The sequence below is a fragment of the Manis javanica genome, chromosome X (genome assembly GCF_040802235.1).
Source record: "Manis javanica isolate MJ-LG chromosome X, MJ_LKY, whole genome shotgun sequence".
NCBI classification, from domain to species: Eukaryota; Metazoa; Chordata; class Mammalia; order Pholidota; family Manidae; genus Manis; species Manis javanica.
In genome coordinates, this window is record NC_133174.1 from 12,676,059 (window position 1) to 12,692,597 (window position 16,539).

Below are 16,539 nucleotides of genomic sequence, written 5' to 3' on the forward strand. Positions count from 1 at the left end.
ACCCAAAGTGAGGGTTTTTGTTTCATGGATGTTCTGAAAGTATTAATAAAGACTTTCCTAGATTACCATTTTAGATTATTCTTTCACTTGCTTGTTAAATTTACGTATTTCATTATAAAATAAATATGAGCTCATTACAGAAAAACTGAGGGAAAAAAGTGACTTGTTACCACCCCATCACAACTAGTATAAGGATTTTTTTTTCTTCCTAGCTTTTTAGCCTATGCGTATCTTGATGGAAAGAAGGTGGTTTTTTAGGTTTTAAATAATAGTAATTCTTCTAGTACAATTTTTATTCTGGCTTCTAATAGTGTATCTGTCAATCACACATACATACAACATAAATGTTTCTACACAAATTTTGTTATCTTCATTTTAATGGCTCTATAATATTCCTGAAATGTTTATTTAAAAACCTGCATGTATCTCTAAATAAAACTCACTTAAAGTGGGATGTCAGATCAAAATGCCACTCAATCAAATATTACTACATGTGTTATTCAAACTGGATGAACAAAATAGACCTGATTTAAAGTAGAGAAACTTAAAATATTTTTTAAAATTAAGGTCTCATTGATATACAATCTTATGACGGTTTCACATGAGCAACATTGTGGTTTCAACATTTACCCATATTATCTAGGCCCCCCCGCACCCCAACCCCATTGCAATCACTGTTCATCAGTGTAGTAGATGCTATAGAGTCATTACTTGTCTTCTCCATGCTATACTGGAGAATACCTTAAAATATTTAAAGTGCTAATAAAGCTTTTATCATTGTCTGTAAAACATTTATCCATCAGGAACATTGAAGTTATAGTACCTTCTCTTAATGACTGTTATTTTTATTTTAAGGTTTTTGTTTTGTTCTTAACCTCTGGTCTATAGCTATTACAGGGTGATTAAGTAGAAGAATGTAGAAGGAACCAAAGCATGGAAGGTGTTCTGTATATAGATTTGACTTTGGTGTCTATCTGCCTTAAAATCTACATTAAACCTAAAGCCCCTACTCACCGTGGCCCAAGTCAAGTATATACATGTTGACTGGCTATTTTATTCAGGATCTGGTTCAAATTTTAGTTGTTTCAATAGTATAGCTTATGGTAAATAAGAAAATTATTATTCTCTAATATCCTCTCCACTTGAACTTATTTTTGTAGGTTTTCATACATTTCATTTTTGATATGTAGAGTAAGTAATTGCAAAATCATCTCCATACAGGCCACAGTGCCTTAAGCCTGACAAACCAAAGTTGTTTGTACCTCTGTATTTTTTAATGAGAAGAAAAAAAGGTTTTTTAAGAAGACTTTGATATCTAGAGGAAGATTTTCAAAGAGCATTCAGTATATCCTGCCAGGCCTCAGGCTCCTAAGCCTGGCATTGCGTTAACTGTGCCTCCTTTGAATGAGCATTGACAGAACTAAAGTTAGCTATTTTTCACTTTCCAGAACTCCACAAAAGGAAACTAGGTAAACGAGCTTTGAAATATTTAAAGCTTTGAGTCCTTTGCATAATATTTTTTTTTAAACAGGAAATGTGACACCAGGGCATGTAGAAGGGCAGGGCACATTAAATAAAGCCTTGGGTCCTAAATCTAGTTTAGTCCCTTTATTTCACTGATGCCTGACATGGCACAGTCAGCTGGGAGGACTAGAAGTAGGTTCTCCTGAATAGCAGGCCCAGGCACAGTCCATGCCACTGGCCCACCTCTGGAGAGCCTCTGGCCACGGGTCCCCACCAGCTCTCTCAAGGACTCCATGGGGATGCAAATTAAACTCTTCCCTGGGATCCTTGTCATAGGAGAGGGAAACTTCATGGGCTGTTTTCCTTGAATGTCTTCATACACATGCCAATAAAGGATGCCCTGAATACCTTCATATACCTTCTAGCTCTCTGACAGTTGAGCTATCCAAAACAGGAAAATGTGGTGCCAAAGAATAATTCTGTATTGTAAAGGGTGCCGGCTTTGACTTGAGCAAATCTGGAAGCCGCCTTGGGGAATCTGGCTTCAGTTCCCCATCCAGAGAGTTATATAAGCCCTCAGAGCATATGGTGACTTTGCCAACTTGGTAATTGTATCCTAGTTAGTATCTTAACTGGTAATCATGCTTCAATTTAAAGATTGAACTTTGTTTTTTAGTTGGAAAACCCAGATTCTGAATTGTACCAGGTTTTCTCCATGGGGTGAACACTTCTTAAATAGTATAGAACCAGCCTCTTCCACTGCGGTAGGGTCCTACAACAGTGATAGTCCTCCTTCACGTGTTGTTTTCTGGTTTAAGAGTTGACCACATTCAAAAGAGTTTGCGGTATTTTTTTTTTCCTAATAGGCATATTACATGGTAGATTCGTTAGTTGCTAAAGTCCTCTCTAGCAATCATGCAAAGATTAAAGTTCATAATTAGCTCTTTAAACACTATTCTTTATAATAATCATGTTTCTGATAATAAATGCTTGAATGTTTTGTAAGCTTAATGTAAATAAAGACGTGTGTAGGTCTCTAAGCATTCCTGCTATGGGTATTGGTCATGACCACACGTTCCTTATACAATGCAGACGCTTTTGTATGTCTTGAAACTTCATTTTTGGCATCTTCATGTCCAGTTGAGAAATGACCCAGAACCCCAGTAGATGCACACACAACAACTGAGATTCTTTGAATAACTGTTAATATTTAACAATCTCAGGGCTTCCAAGGGCTAGGAGCTACAATAAGAGTACCTTTTTTTTCTTTTCTTTTTTTTTTGCAATTAGTTTATTTGTATCTTATATTGCAGACAGATTCCACCAACGGGGAGAATCCAAGCATCAAGAAATCCCTCTTTCCTCTTTTTAATTCAAAGAATCATTTAAAGCATAGTTCTTCTTTGAAAAAGCTTCCTGTAGTCACTCCACCCATGGTACCCATTTTTATGTATGGTAGCCCTGAAAACTGCTCCAGTAAACTTGTTTTACTGATGACAACAGCATGTCTTGTATTTTCATGGAGTCATATTCTCCTTGTGCTAGTTAAGTACCTGAGCCAGTTCCATAAATTCACTGGGATATAAATTCTTTACCATTCTGGATTTTCTGAATCAGTTAAGGAAGTTGAAGCATAAAAGGCTATTAAACAAACAAACTAGTGCAAAGCTACTTTGGGTTGTCTGATAGCCAATTGTCGGCAGACAGCATTCACAAAATCCCTTATTTCTTGTAAAGAGTTTGATTAACATTTACAATTAACAAGTGTCTTTTCGTTTGGCTCACGAAGTTTGTAACACTTGGTTGGCAGTTTTTCTTCGAAACCAAGTCAAATTGACCAAGTCAAACGAGCTAGCAGGCTCCATGAACAGCTTCTAACTTAGTTGGTGATGCGCTTTTTCCTTGCCTGGCTCTAGCTCTTGCTGGTCACAGTTTAAAGCCAGGGCTTTTGCTTGGCATTTAGTGTTACTCTCCTGTGTTCACCAAAATTGGTGAGTGGATTGCACTTATCTGGGATTTGTAGCACAAATTTCCAGCATTTTCATAGTGTATAAAGCTAAACTCAGATTTACTGGGCAGTGTCTTGGGAATGTGATTCAAACTATACCTTCCCACTTTGCTATTCTTGAAAGCCTGCTAGACTTCCTTGGGCACCACCAAATATGGTGTTTGGATCATTTTCCCAGCAGCAACAAATTTTTGTTTTATTGAACTGGTTCATAACCTAACTGCAATATGGAATGAGGATACGACAGAAATTCCTGGTACAGCCCAATTTAACTGCTCTCTCTTACAGCAACTAAAACTAACAGCATGGGAATGCTTTGAAAAGGTTGAGGTTTTAACAAAGCTGCATGACATCTGCCAATTTTTCCTAATGCAGGGAAAATTATTAAGGGGGCCGCAGAATTTAACTAGCATCACTTGCATTGTGAACATTGGGAGAGTTTTGGTTTCTTCTTATTGTTTTTTTTTTTTTTTTTGGTTGAATTTTGGGTTGGTTTGATTTGCTTTCATTCTTCTCTGGGGTGTGGTTGCATATCTCAATTAGGCTTATTGGTATGCTTATTGAATCTTTGTCCATATTCTCCTCTAGGTGCCCAACTCTGATGGCCCTGATCTTATGACGTTGCAGAAAGCCATTCATTCTGCTAGCACCCCGAGCAGCAGGCCTAAGGAATGGCGTCCTGAGAAGATCTCCGATCTGCAGACCCAAGTGAGTGGTGTCTGCATTATTCCTAGACTCTCAGACTCTATAGTGACCATTTCTCCTGAGGGGAAAGCAGGGTTGAGAAATTTAGTCTCTCAATGCTACAGCAAGGCTGAGAGCCTCCCCAGAATATACCCTCACTAATAGTCAGATGCATCTTGGGAGTCCAGATGAATCTTGTTTCAATGACCCATATTCTACTGGACAAAAAAGTGAGCTTCCATTAGCCTTCACAGGGCAGGGTGTGGGGGGTGCGGGTTAGAGAGGATTAAGGAGGAATAAGACATGGTCCCAGCCGACAAATGCTCTGCAGCCTAGGAGAAAAAGAAAATCCATACATAACCATAATTTCATGGTAAAAAGTGAGGCAAACCATAAAACGGGAGGGTGAGAGGAGGTAGTGGAAAGATGGTTTCATTAAAAGTGGTAGCATACAAATTGGGCCTTGCAAGATACAGCACTCCTTGAAAGAATATTTAAATTTCTTTGAAATCCATACTGTTTTTGATAGAAAACTGGCAAACCAGTTGCATTAGGAACTGCATGTTAGACTGTATCGTACCATTACTTTTATCTGTCATAATGGGAGAATAAGGAGAGACTGGATCAGTCAATTTTTTAAGTAATTGAGGTTTACTGCCTTTGAACAACTATTTTGATTGGAAATGTTTTAATACTATATTTTTTCAGTGTCCCATAATGAGCACAGTAACATAATCTAAACTGTGTTTTGATCATATTCAGTATTTCCTAAATCCAGTATTTCTGTGTACTATAATTTCCACAACTCTTGTGAGCTTTTGAAGCTATAGGGTTACTTGTGCCTCTAAATGACCACAGATTTCTATCATCTGGAGGAGGAGGGTTTCTTTTTGTATGTCTGTTTGCTTTTTTTGAACTATAAGCTGTTACTTAGAGCTGCTGTCTGGAGTTCCCCAGATTTCCATTTTGTTTACCCAACCATTTATATTTTCTGCTTCTAACATAATATAGGCTGAGGGGTAGAGATGGTGTAGAGAACCAGATAGCCAAGGCATATTGGATATGTAGCCAAACTAAGCACAAGATTCTGAGTGATGGCCTGATCTAGTCCCAGTTGAAAAGCAAAAAAAAGAATATGGGGCTTTAGAACCTTTTTTCTGTAGCCATTTCTTTTGCTAAGTAGTTGTTTTCACGTAACCTAGTATCTCTGGCTGAACCCAGATTATTGTAATTGCTCAATAGTTACTTGTGGTCAGTAGTTACATGTGATAAATATCACCCAGAATCTCATTGCATCATTGTACCAATTTCATTAAAAAACAGTGAAGAACACACACGTTTGAGCATTTACCATGTGCAGTGTACTATGCCACCTCGCGCGGGGACCACAAAGCTTTCTTTGGAATTGCTATGGAGGATGCTTTCCCAGAAGCAATTTCTATTTGAGTCAATTCTCAAGCAGTTCCCATTGGATTCCAACACCCAGTTCCTTCAAATCTTGTAGTGTTCTTTGAGATCATCAACATCTTACTGTACTTTGCTGAGCCCTTAAAGGCGTGGCCCTTGAAGATTGGCAACGAGTGGTGCCCCAAGTGCTGGGGTCCCCGGTGAGGGCCTTGAATTTCAGAGTGCTTTCCATGCCTCTTCACCACTCCCCATGTGGAGGAGAGAGGAGTGAGCCACCTTTCTGGTGGGGCTAGGGAGAGGCCGTGGCTCAGGGGCTGCCAGGCAGTAGTATTGGCCAATGTTCCCAGGACCCTTGTCTGGTCTGTCTTGAAGTGCAGTCACCCTCCACAGGGTAGCACCACACTGGGCCCAGGCCCCGGCCCCACAGCAAACAGGCTGGCTGGGCGGCCGTCACCCACGTTAGGGATTGAAAGCCTCCTGTGAGTGATTTGTGTTGTAGACCGTGTAGGGCTTTTGGTTGTTTCTCTGTGCATGGCATTTTTAATACCCAAACTACCCCCCTCCTCAAAAACATTAAAGAACAAAAACCAAACAAATTAAAAGTGCAGAAAGGGAAGGTTTGGATTTTATATTCAAAGGAAAGTGAAGATTGAGGAGATAAGAACATTACATTTGTTTCTGTTTGTCTTGCAGCTAGATATGGCTGGATGGCTGAGGTCCGGCCAGGGGCAGCTTCATGTAGAGAGGGTGGAGTGTCTCAAAGGGGAGGGGCATATCCCTTCTTTCGCTTCTCCCTGCAGGTTAAGCGTGTGCCCACCCTCCCGCATCCCTGTCAGCCCCCTCGGGGAACATGGGATGCAGCCAGACAGAAAGCACCTGAGCCTTGATAGCTGCCACACAAGCTCTGGATTTCTTTTCATTACAGAAAAGTAACTTTGATCTCGTTTGAAAAAGACCAAAAGGACAGATAAGGCTGGACGAACCCCTCCTCCCTCCCTGGCCTCACGCAGCCATCTCAGATCTGTTGCTGTTTCCCCCAAGCTTTCAAGTCTACTATAAATTAAGTCCTACACACACTTTCATCTTTTCTTTCAGAGCCAGCCATTAAAATCACTGCGCAAGCTGTTGCATCTCCCTTCAGCCTCAAATCACCCGGCTGCCTCTGACCCCCGCTTCCAACCCATAACAGCTCAACAAGCCAAAAATTCCTTCTCAGAAATTCGGATTCACCCCCTGAGCCAGGCCTCTGGCGGGAGCAGTAACATCCGGCAGGAGCCCACACCAAAGGGCAGGCCAGCCCTCCAGCTGCCAGGTCAGATGGACCCTGGTTGGCACGTGTCCTCAGTGACCCGAAGTGCCACAGAGGGGCCTTCCTACTCTGAACAGCTAGGTGCCAAGAGTGGGCCAAACGGGCACCCTTATAACAGAACAAATCGGTCCCGAATGCCAAATCTGAATGATTTAAAAGAGACAGCCTTGTAATGTGTGGGAGGGTGGGGTGGGTTGGGGTGGGGTGGGGTGGGGTAGGGTGGGTGACAAGCCAGTGGGGAGGGGAGGGGAGGGGAGGGGCCGGGAAGGGAGGGGAGGGGCCGGGTGGGTGGCAAAGGGGCTGGGTTGGGGGCAGGGGGTAAGCCAGTATTTTCAGCTTTATGAAGGTGCGTGCAATATTGTATGTGTGGAGCCATCTGGCTCCTCACGGCCACAAATGCTAGTCAGGGATCTTAGAGCCACAGGAGTTCCTAGGGATGGCCAGGCCCCACAGGTCTTGTGTGAGATGGGTAGAGTGTGCCATCAAGGAAGAAGACATTCTTGCCAGTTTCTCCCCCTTACATTCCAGCTTTAGTGCAATCCCGATTGAACTTGGGAAAGCCAGGGACACTTGCACTGCAAGGGACAGACAAATGCGTGTTGACCAACGCCCTTACCACAGAGGTTTTTCTGCGTAGGCTAAATGTGGGGTTTATGGTAATCCAAGAATATCCCTTTGAAGGATTAGCAGATGAACTAACTGTATGTCTTAAATTGTTTTCTAAATTTCCATATTTGATAGGATTTGTAATGTTTATTTATAATTAATATTGTACTGTTATAATCATACCTTTTATGTTAAATGTAAAGTTATTTTGAGCTGTTTGGAACATTGTGAAGCAGTGGGACAGCTAAAGTAGTTTCTATAAAAACTAAACACTAACATTTATATATTGCATCAGGAGTATTTTATTCTATATATAAATATATATATAGTAAATATCTGTTTTATAAATATAATCATTTAAAGAAAGTATCGTTATGACACTATCTGCCATATTTTTATACACTTGTGATATGAAGTGAGTATTATACTTCTAATGAAGGGAGTTGAATTGTGGCTATATGGACTATAACAGCAGGAACCTTGCTCAACTTTCAGGCCCCAGCAGTAGCCTCTAGACATGATCCTTGGTAGCAGACGAGATGCAGCATCTTCTTTCAAACCCCCTGGGGAAGAAAGTCGGCTAGGCCAGTGAGAACTCCAGCAGGCCTCATCTCCACCCTTACACAGTTGGTTCCTGTTCATGCACTTGAGGGGAGACTAGATCCAGGGTTACTCATGGGTCTTTGTAGAGAGGATCTGCTGTATCTACTTAGCATTAGTAGCATAGACCAAAGATTTGCCTGTGAACATGCCTAGTTGCGAGGTTGTAAGAGGCACATGTCTGTAGATCTTGTAAACCAGCTCTATGCACCTAAATCCTATGCGCTGTACCAGAGACTCTTGGCTGGTGGGGTGTGAGATGCATGTGTGGCATTTCTATTTCTAAATGCTTTTTTTTGTTATTGCTCTTTCCAATATACTTAAAAGTCTCCTGAAGTGATTCCAGATGTTGAGAAAATTGCTATACCCACTTTTTTCTTCTTGGGATGACTGTCCATTTTACACACACACATAGTCAGAACAAAACTTACCTTTCCTTCATTTGATCTCCTTCAACTTCCCAGTTACTCCTAAGTGTCATCAAGGCTTTTGGCAATGAGGGTTATGGCCCTGTGTCTCCAGGCCATCCTTGATAGAAATCACCCCAACCCTCAACACCATCATCCATCTAAGAGTATTGGATTTTTGGAAGTAGTCTCTTAGCAATAATATTTTTAAAGACCCCTTCCCACCCTTAAAAGAGGGAACTTCTCAATACTTATTACTTGTCCCAGGATTCTGAGTGTCAGCCCCTGAATCAAGTCAACTGTAATTGAAATGTGTGAGGTTACTGCTCCCCCTCCCCCCAAGATTTTGAGAACCATAACTCTGATAATTATGAAGATTATAAAGGAAAGGTATTAGTTTCTTTGAAGTTAGAATTGTGTGCATATTGCATTTTTATATAACTACTACAATGATGTGTATTGATATATATAGAGGTCATTTTAAGGTGCTTTTTATTTGACTTTAATAAGTGTAATAGGCACTAAAATGAAACTCAACTGGGTACTATCATTAAACAATTTGATTCAAACCAGTAGGTTGCATGCTCTTCAGTTCTTTATATATCTTGTTTCTCACCAGTTAGGTCCTGTTCAAGGAGCTCTGAATTCTGGCTTTCCCCAGGCAGCTGCTCAGTTATATAAGTGACGCAGACCCTTAGCAGTGTTTGCCTGGATACTGATGACTCTTTTTCCTATTAGATCTGTACCTAGCATTTCCCCTTGCAAACCAGAAACTACGTTTCCCTCTGGAAAGACTTCTCACTGTGCTGTGTGCTTAGGAAACTGTGCAGTCACATTGCCATGCTGTGGCATTTGAGGCTTGTTGTCACCTAGGGGCTGGTTTCCCATGTTTTCATCCTTGCTAACACTGGGATCTCAGATGTTTGCAGAACATTTATATTCGTGGTGGTTCTTCAAAGAAGGGCTAGCATAATTGCCTTCTACCTAAAGCAAAGTAAACCTAACTGATAAAGAGTCAATATACACTTTTTGTACATTCCCAGATTTGAGCCAGAAAATATCTACTATGTTTTCAACTAGCTTTTTTGAGGTAGCTCTTTTACCCTCTTCTCAGCTGTTGTCCACTCTGACTTTTCATTGACCTCAGTAAGCTATAAGTGAACTACAATCCACATTTCTAGCCTGTACAGTTTTCTTCCTGCCCACACGGGGAATGCTGAAGGTTTCTCTCAAATCTAATGGCTCCTCTGTTAGCTTTTAACTGTTATTTTTCTCTGGTTGATGAGTTGTTGACCTCACAAAGATTGCCGTCTGTGATAAGCAGGACTTGATTTAAAGTGACAAGAGTCTGCATTTTCTTTAGGAAGGAAAATTTAGAGCATCTAAATCTATGATGTGCCCTAATTTCCAAAAGGATAAACAGGTTAAATGAAGGTTTATGGATTACTTTGTTTTATGGAACTATCACTCATCATCTTTTGAAATGACAGTGCTCTGCTGTTTTTCTAGTTTTGCTTTACCACCATCCCCGTTTTTCTTCTCAGCAGTTCTAACTGAACTTTTACTAAACCTGCTTGGTCTCTACCTGAGGTTCAGCCTCTCTCCAGAGCCCGAGACCGAAACTGCTCCAGGCTGAGGCACTCAGTGAGCTGCCTCTACAGCAGTGGCTCTCCACCAAGGCTGGTTCTGCCTCTCAGGGCGTTGGACATCAGGAGATAGATTTGGTTGTCACAGCTGGGGGTAGGGGCTGCTACTGGTTATCTAGTGGCTGGAGGTCAGGGACACTGCTACAATCCTACATACACACAACCCCACACAGAGAGTGATCCACTCAGACATGTCAGTAGTGCTGAGGTTGAGAGACCCTGCTCTACCGTACGTAAGCCTGCAAGTCTGCAGACCCGGGCTCTGTCCTTCTTCTGTCCAGGCTACGAAACTGCAGGTATGAATTTTTCAGCATTGCGTTCTCTTAAAGAATTTTCTGCCACTGTTCTTAAATCCCTGGAATCCTTTCGTTCCTTTCCATTGTCTTGGGCCTGCTGAAAGGTGCATCCTTTGGGACGAGAGCAGAGTTACGTTATAGGTGTTTGAGAACTTAAATTCTCGGTCAGCATCCTTAGAAAATCTTTCATAGCACCATGAGGCTTATATTTAGAAGCAAGCAGCAGCCTGGCAGATTGGCATGATTTTTACCAACTGCTCAAAGGCATCCATGGCTTTTAGCTGTGTTTCCCAAAAGAAAATGTCTTTGTTTTTCATTCAAATCATTTAATAGCTCTTTACAAATATTGGCATATAACAGACCGATTAGAAGCAAAAAACTCTGTATTGGTGGTTGTGATGTGACTGTTATAGGAGTATTTGTGCTGTACACTTTGGTTAAATCTGTTTTGAAACATGCTTTAAGACTTAACCATATGCAGTTGTACTTTACTTCTAAGCTCAGAGCTCTGCTGGTTAGTTTCTAGTCACGTCATGTATTATAAAGTATGTTGTGGTTGTAGAGTTAGCCAGTTTAGCATGTTCCTAATCTGAAAATTAGTGGACTTTGCTAGGAAATGCTATCCCATTTTCCCTTCCCCGCGCCTCTTAGTTAACGTCATAGTATCCTTCCTTGTTAAACTAGTTTTTAGACTAAATAAGGAAAAAAGCCATTTATTTTCTCCTAGCTATGTATTGAGAATGACTCAATAAGTGTACAACTTTCTTTAAAAGCCAGAAGGTTACTTTTCAAGTGTGTGGAAGGCTCTGTCCATTTCTGTTCACCTAGGTCCTGGTAGTGACCCAACTTTCAGGCAAGGGTAATAATCACTCGTGGTGACTTATTCCTAGAACTTAGCTGGGACTCAGAAAACTGCATATTCTCTCCTGGTGAGAACATTTGTTCTGGAGAGCACTGCTTTTATATCTAGAACTTTGTTGCCTCCTGCATTACAGTGGGATGTTGAGCTCCCTGTGAGCACTAAGGTCCACAGACTCATGCTTTTGTGAACTGGGAATGTGGTATGATACACTGAACCAAGTCAGAAACTATGGAAATACTTTCTTGCCTCTTTCAGTTCATCACTAATAAAGTGTGTAGGCAGAGAAAACTTATTTACAGGTAAAAAAAAATGGTTTCTTTAAAAGGGGCTGCAGATAAGACAGTGCAAATGTTGTGAGTGTCCTGTTGCTAATCCCCAGGGCCAGAATCTCACAGGAAGTTTTTCTCAGAGACTTAAAGAGCCAACTTACAGAACAAAAACTTGTAAGCTGTTCTGAGTTCTTCTTCCTTTTGCATCTTGACCCGCTGAGACATAGAATATCTTGAGGTCGGGTTCATTGGTTGTGTAAAAAAATCTATCTTAGAAACCTTGGGAAAATGCAAGACAATGAAGCCATGACAGGATCTCTGTCTTTACACACACAATGTGATAGAAGGAAGGTGGCTAGGAAACTCGGGGCCTGCTGCCCTATTCTATTCTCTTGTTTTTAATTGAATGTGCTATAAAAGATCATAGACTTTTGTGCCAAGTCAGTTACTGCGTGAATACTCATTTCCCATAGTGCTTTGTTAATTCATCAGCATTAGGCCTGGTCCTGACTCCACCTTTCTGCGCTCCAGGCACTGACCCACTTTTCTGTGTATTTCTTGTAGGCTATTAAATATGATCACAACCTGCCTTGTACTTTCATTCATTAACTGTTTACTCCCAACTTTGAGGGAGGTTTGTCTTTTGTTTTGCCAGAAAAAATTTGTAGAAGTCTGCACGTTGGATTTCTAGGGCCAGAGAAACTAAGTTTCCCTTCTAAGGCCCCTCATTACCCACAAGGTTAAACTCTGAACCCCATTTGATCCTTAGATCGTATTTTGATCTTCTTTGGAATCTTAAAAAATGAGTCTCCGCGTTGTATGCAGATTAGAAGTTGCCTTGTTTGCTACTCTTCCAGTGCAGAGTATCAGGGAGAAAGAGGCCTTACCTGTTCCTCCATTCCCTCCATTTTGACAGACTGCTAAGAATTCCTCAGGACTTCCTTTGGTTTGGGATTTTACTTTCCGACAAGCCTGATCGGATTTATTTCAGGCGTAGACGAGTTTGTCCTAGTGCTCTGGCTCAGGGCTACTCAGACCAAACCCAGGAACAGAAAAAGGTAGATGCCTTGACTTTTGTCCCAGTTGGGGGATTAAGGTGTCTATCACAAGAGTTGTCAGAAAGCTCTAGTTACAGTATTCTGAGTTTGGAGAAAAAAAAGGAATGCTTTTCTTCCTGGAGAACTTTGAAGTTCTCCACGATGGCTTAGATTTTCCAAAATGGAAAGCAAATCTTGTATAAAATGTGTTTTCACTAGAGATGACACAGTTGATTGCAGGCATCTCAACGTCCCTCTCCTTGTTTGCTCCCTGGCCAATGACTGAGTCAGGCTGGAGGGGTAATACTGTGACGGCGAGAAGTAAACTCTCACGGTCAACCTGGATTGATCAACAGAAACAGTTAAATCAGACAAAATCGTTGCCCCTAATTCCTATCTCCAAGAATTGCTTTGTGCCATTTCGAATTCAGGTAGTTATTCTGTATATACTTGGAAGACTATTCCGAGCTTCTTCAATCTCTAGGAAGTGTGAAGGGGGGATATCTGGGAAGACACAGGGCAGGGTAACTTTGAAAACCTTGCCCATGCATGAAAACAGAAATAGAGATAAATCAAAATGATGTAGCATCCAAATCCGTGGTAGATGAAGAACCAGTGGAAATTCTTAATTGCACAGATTTATAATCCATAATACAAAGTGTAATTCCATACTTTTTACTGTGTGGCAAGGGTGTGATGTGTTAACCTTTTTAATTTTTGATTCCAAACTGAATTTGAAGTGTTGAATATTTAAATTCCTCACAAGCTAATTATGAACCATTTGTAAAGTGTTTATATAGCTCTTTGTATCATGTGTTGGTACATCTTAATCAAGTTTTTTCTGGCATGTATTCCATTCTAAACTTCTGTAAAATTTCTATTGTTGCTGTAAATATTATACAAATATCTATTCCGTGGTAACCTTAATTATCAGCATGAAATGGTTAATTTTTACTGAGCACAATGTATTTTTGAATGGATCTTCCCAACTGTCTTTAATAAAATGCAGATTTTGCACTGAGTGAAGTGATTGCCAGGCGTTCCCATCTTGAGCGCTGTGGTCTCTGCTGTTTGAACAGCAGGAGGCTCTGCTTAGTTCCGTCTTTGTAAAGAACTCTGTGTGAATACAAATGAAAGCTAATGGGCCTATGAAGCTGGAATCAGTTGAAGGGGCGTAGGTTAATGTAAAGCAGGGCAAATCCTGTAATTTAATGATGTTGAACTTTTTTATTCTACTATAAAGTTTTTTTTTCCCCCTTCTGGCATTTTGAAAACTTTGGTTTCTTTTGCACTTGAGTGTTGTCTCCTTTGCACAAAGTTGCCAGATGCTCCCTTGATGGTTTGGGAGGATGGGAAGAGATGCCAGCCTCCTGCTCAGTGCCATGGAGAAAGCAAAGATGGACAGCTTTTAATAAAGATTTCTACATGTTTTAAAGCAGGGGGCTGGGAAACTGGTTCCGTAAAGGGCCCAGTATTAAATATTTGAGGCTCTGAGAGCCATAGGTGTCTGACTACTCAACTCTGCCACCACACAACTCTGCCATTCTGTTGCAAAAGCAGCATAGATGATGTGTAAATGAATGGGTATGGCTGTCTTCCAATAAAACTTTATTGACAAAGACAGGCACAGGCCAGACTACCAACCTGTTTTAGGCCCTCACTTTTGTCTTTAAGGACAAAAGGATCACCTTAGTAAATGCTCAATGGGGGGAAAGAACTGAACATTTATGATAACATAGACTCTCCAACTTCACCTTTCTAAACAAAGGATTGGGTTGAAACCCAGTGCTTTGCTTTCGTAAAAACACTGTGTCACCAACTTCTTCACTCAAGTTTCTCCTTAAGTGTCGTGGAAACTTGTAGCCTGTGATTTCAAACATCCTTTCTGTTAAGACTGACTCGAACTATCTGTGGGGCTTGTAATTTTCTTTATGTTGGTAGCACTTATTATGGCTGGGCCCAATTGATGCCCAGCATGGTTTTTATTATACTTAGCTTTCACAGCAACACAACGAAGTAGTTAGTATCCCCATTTTTTAGATGAGGAAACTGACATTTATGGACTTCATGTGAACATGCCCAGGGTTACCTGGTCACAGCTAGGATTTGAAACCGAGTAGGCTCACTGTAAAGTCCGTATCCTTGAACACTGCTGAACAGTGCTTCTTCATGTATACAGACTGACATAGGATTCACGGCATGGGGCGATTTCCCGTACCGCCACCTCTCCTCGCATCTCCTAGTAGATGGTAATTGATTTGATTTGAGAATAGAACATTTCCCTGAAACAAGTCGCTAAAGGTCCGGAGACTGGTGAAATGCCTAAAAGCACAGGAATTGCCTGAGCAGAACCCTAGTGTTACCACCTACATCTTGTGTGGTTTTAGGCAAGTTACTTAACTTCTCTACACCTCAGCTTCCTTATCTTTAAATGGAAGTAATCTAGTACCTACTTCAGAGAATGGTTGTGAGAATTTAATGAGAGGATAACCTGCAAAAGATTTTATGAAAGACTCTCAACAAATATCAGCTATTACAACATTATTGCTCCCATTTGTGTCCCAGTTGGCAGCCCTATGAAATTGAAAAGGAATGTCACTGAATCTAAACTGCCAGTTACAGAAAGCTCATTAAGCACTTTAGATACATTTGTCCTGTTTGATCTTCACATCAGCCCTGTGAAGTTGGTGAGGTAAGAACTACCCCACTTGGAGCTACTCTTGGCATCACAGGGGAAGCAACAGCCTGTGCAGCTCTGCATTTGGTCAGCAGGCCTCGGCAGCCGCGCTCCACATAGACACAAGGGGGGCTTCTGGCAGTGTCTGCTCAGAGGCTTGCCTCAGGGATACCATATTCTGGACTCTGAGGTCGGAGTCAGCAGTACCTTTATTTTGAAATACCTTTGTTTCATCCAAGTAACCTCCTCCTACATTGAATACCAAAATCAGCACGGATTTTTTTCTTAATCTTGGCAATACTTAATGCTACTTCTTTGTTCTTAGCATTTCATTTAGTTGTTTAAAAGTCTCCTGTGGTACAGTTTGTATGTTTTACCACAATTAAAAAAATAAATCTGTAAGTGTAGACCACATTCTAACATTTCTGAAAATAAAAGTAAACATGATTATATAAGGTAAGAGAATGGGTTTTTGCTACACAAGGTATATTTTAATTGATAATTTCCCTCACAGAAAAAATAAAACTGCAAACATAGCTCATGTATTTATTAGCAAGATTCTGTAGGGCTTCAGATGTCCCTCAGTAAAAGCTGTATTTTTTATACATTTTTTCATAAAGGAGGTAAATCATGTGCTGTCATAAACAAATCACCTGCTGATAAATATTTTACAGATCTCAGTATCTCATTGTTAAATTCTGAAATATTGAGCAGGTTCCAGTGTGAAATCTCAACTGGCTTCTTTGCAGCATTTGACAAGTTGGTCCCAAAATTAATAATGGAAGTTTGAGGGACTCAGTAGTCAAAACAATCTTGAAGAGCAAAGCTGGAGGACTCACACGTTCCAATTTCAAAACTTACTACAAAGCTTCAGTGATCAAATGCTGTGATACTGGTGTAAGGATAGACATATAGATCAATGGACTGGAATAGAGTCCAGATATAAATCCTCACCTTTGCAGTCAACTGATTTTTCAATAAGAGTGCCAAGGCCCTTCAATGGGGAAAGAATAGTTTTTTCCACAGATGGTGCTGGGACAACGGAATATCCACATGGAAAGAATGAAGTTGAACCCCTACCTCATACCATGTACAAAAATTAAAATGGATCAAAGACCTAAATGTAAAAGGCCAAACTATAAAACTCTGGGAAGAAAACAGGTAAATCTTCAAGGTCTACATTTGGCAACAGTTTCTTAGATATGACACCAAAAACACAAGCAACAAAAAGAAAAATACATCGGACTTAATCAAAATTTTAAAACAT

The 16,539-nt window shown here is 40.7% G+C and overlaps 1 protein-coding gene across 6 annotated transcripts in view; it reads left to right on the forward strand.

Moving 5' to 3' along the window:
- CDKL5 (cyclin dependent kinase like 5) overlaps positions 1-7,050 on the forward strand; it is a 181,650-nt gene extending 174,600 nt beyond the window's left edge. For 5 of the 6 annotated variants that reach the window (XM_073227313.1, XM_073227314.1, XM_037020482.2 and 2 more), the window contains 3 exons: positions 2,778-2,900; positions 4,061-4,180; positions 6,659-7,050. In XM_073227313.1, coding sequence (XP_073083414.1) covers positions 2,778-2,900; positions 4,061-4,180; positions 6,659-7,045 — 630 coding nt within the window. In that variant the 3' untranslated portion in view covers positions 7,046-7,050. The remainder of the gene's footprint in view (positions 1-2,777; positions 2,901-4,060; positions 4,181-6,658) is intronic. The other variant, XM_073227316.1, reaches the window with a different exon arrangement.
- Positions 7,051-16,539: the final 9,489 nt, after the last annotated feature.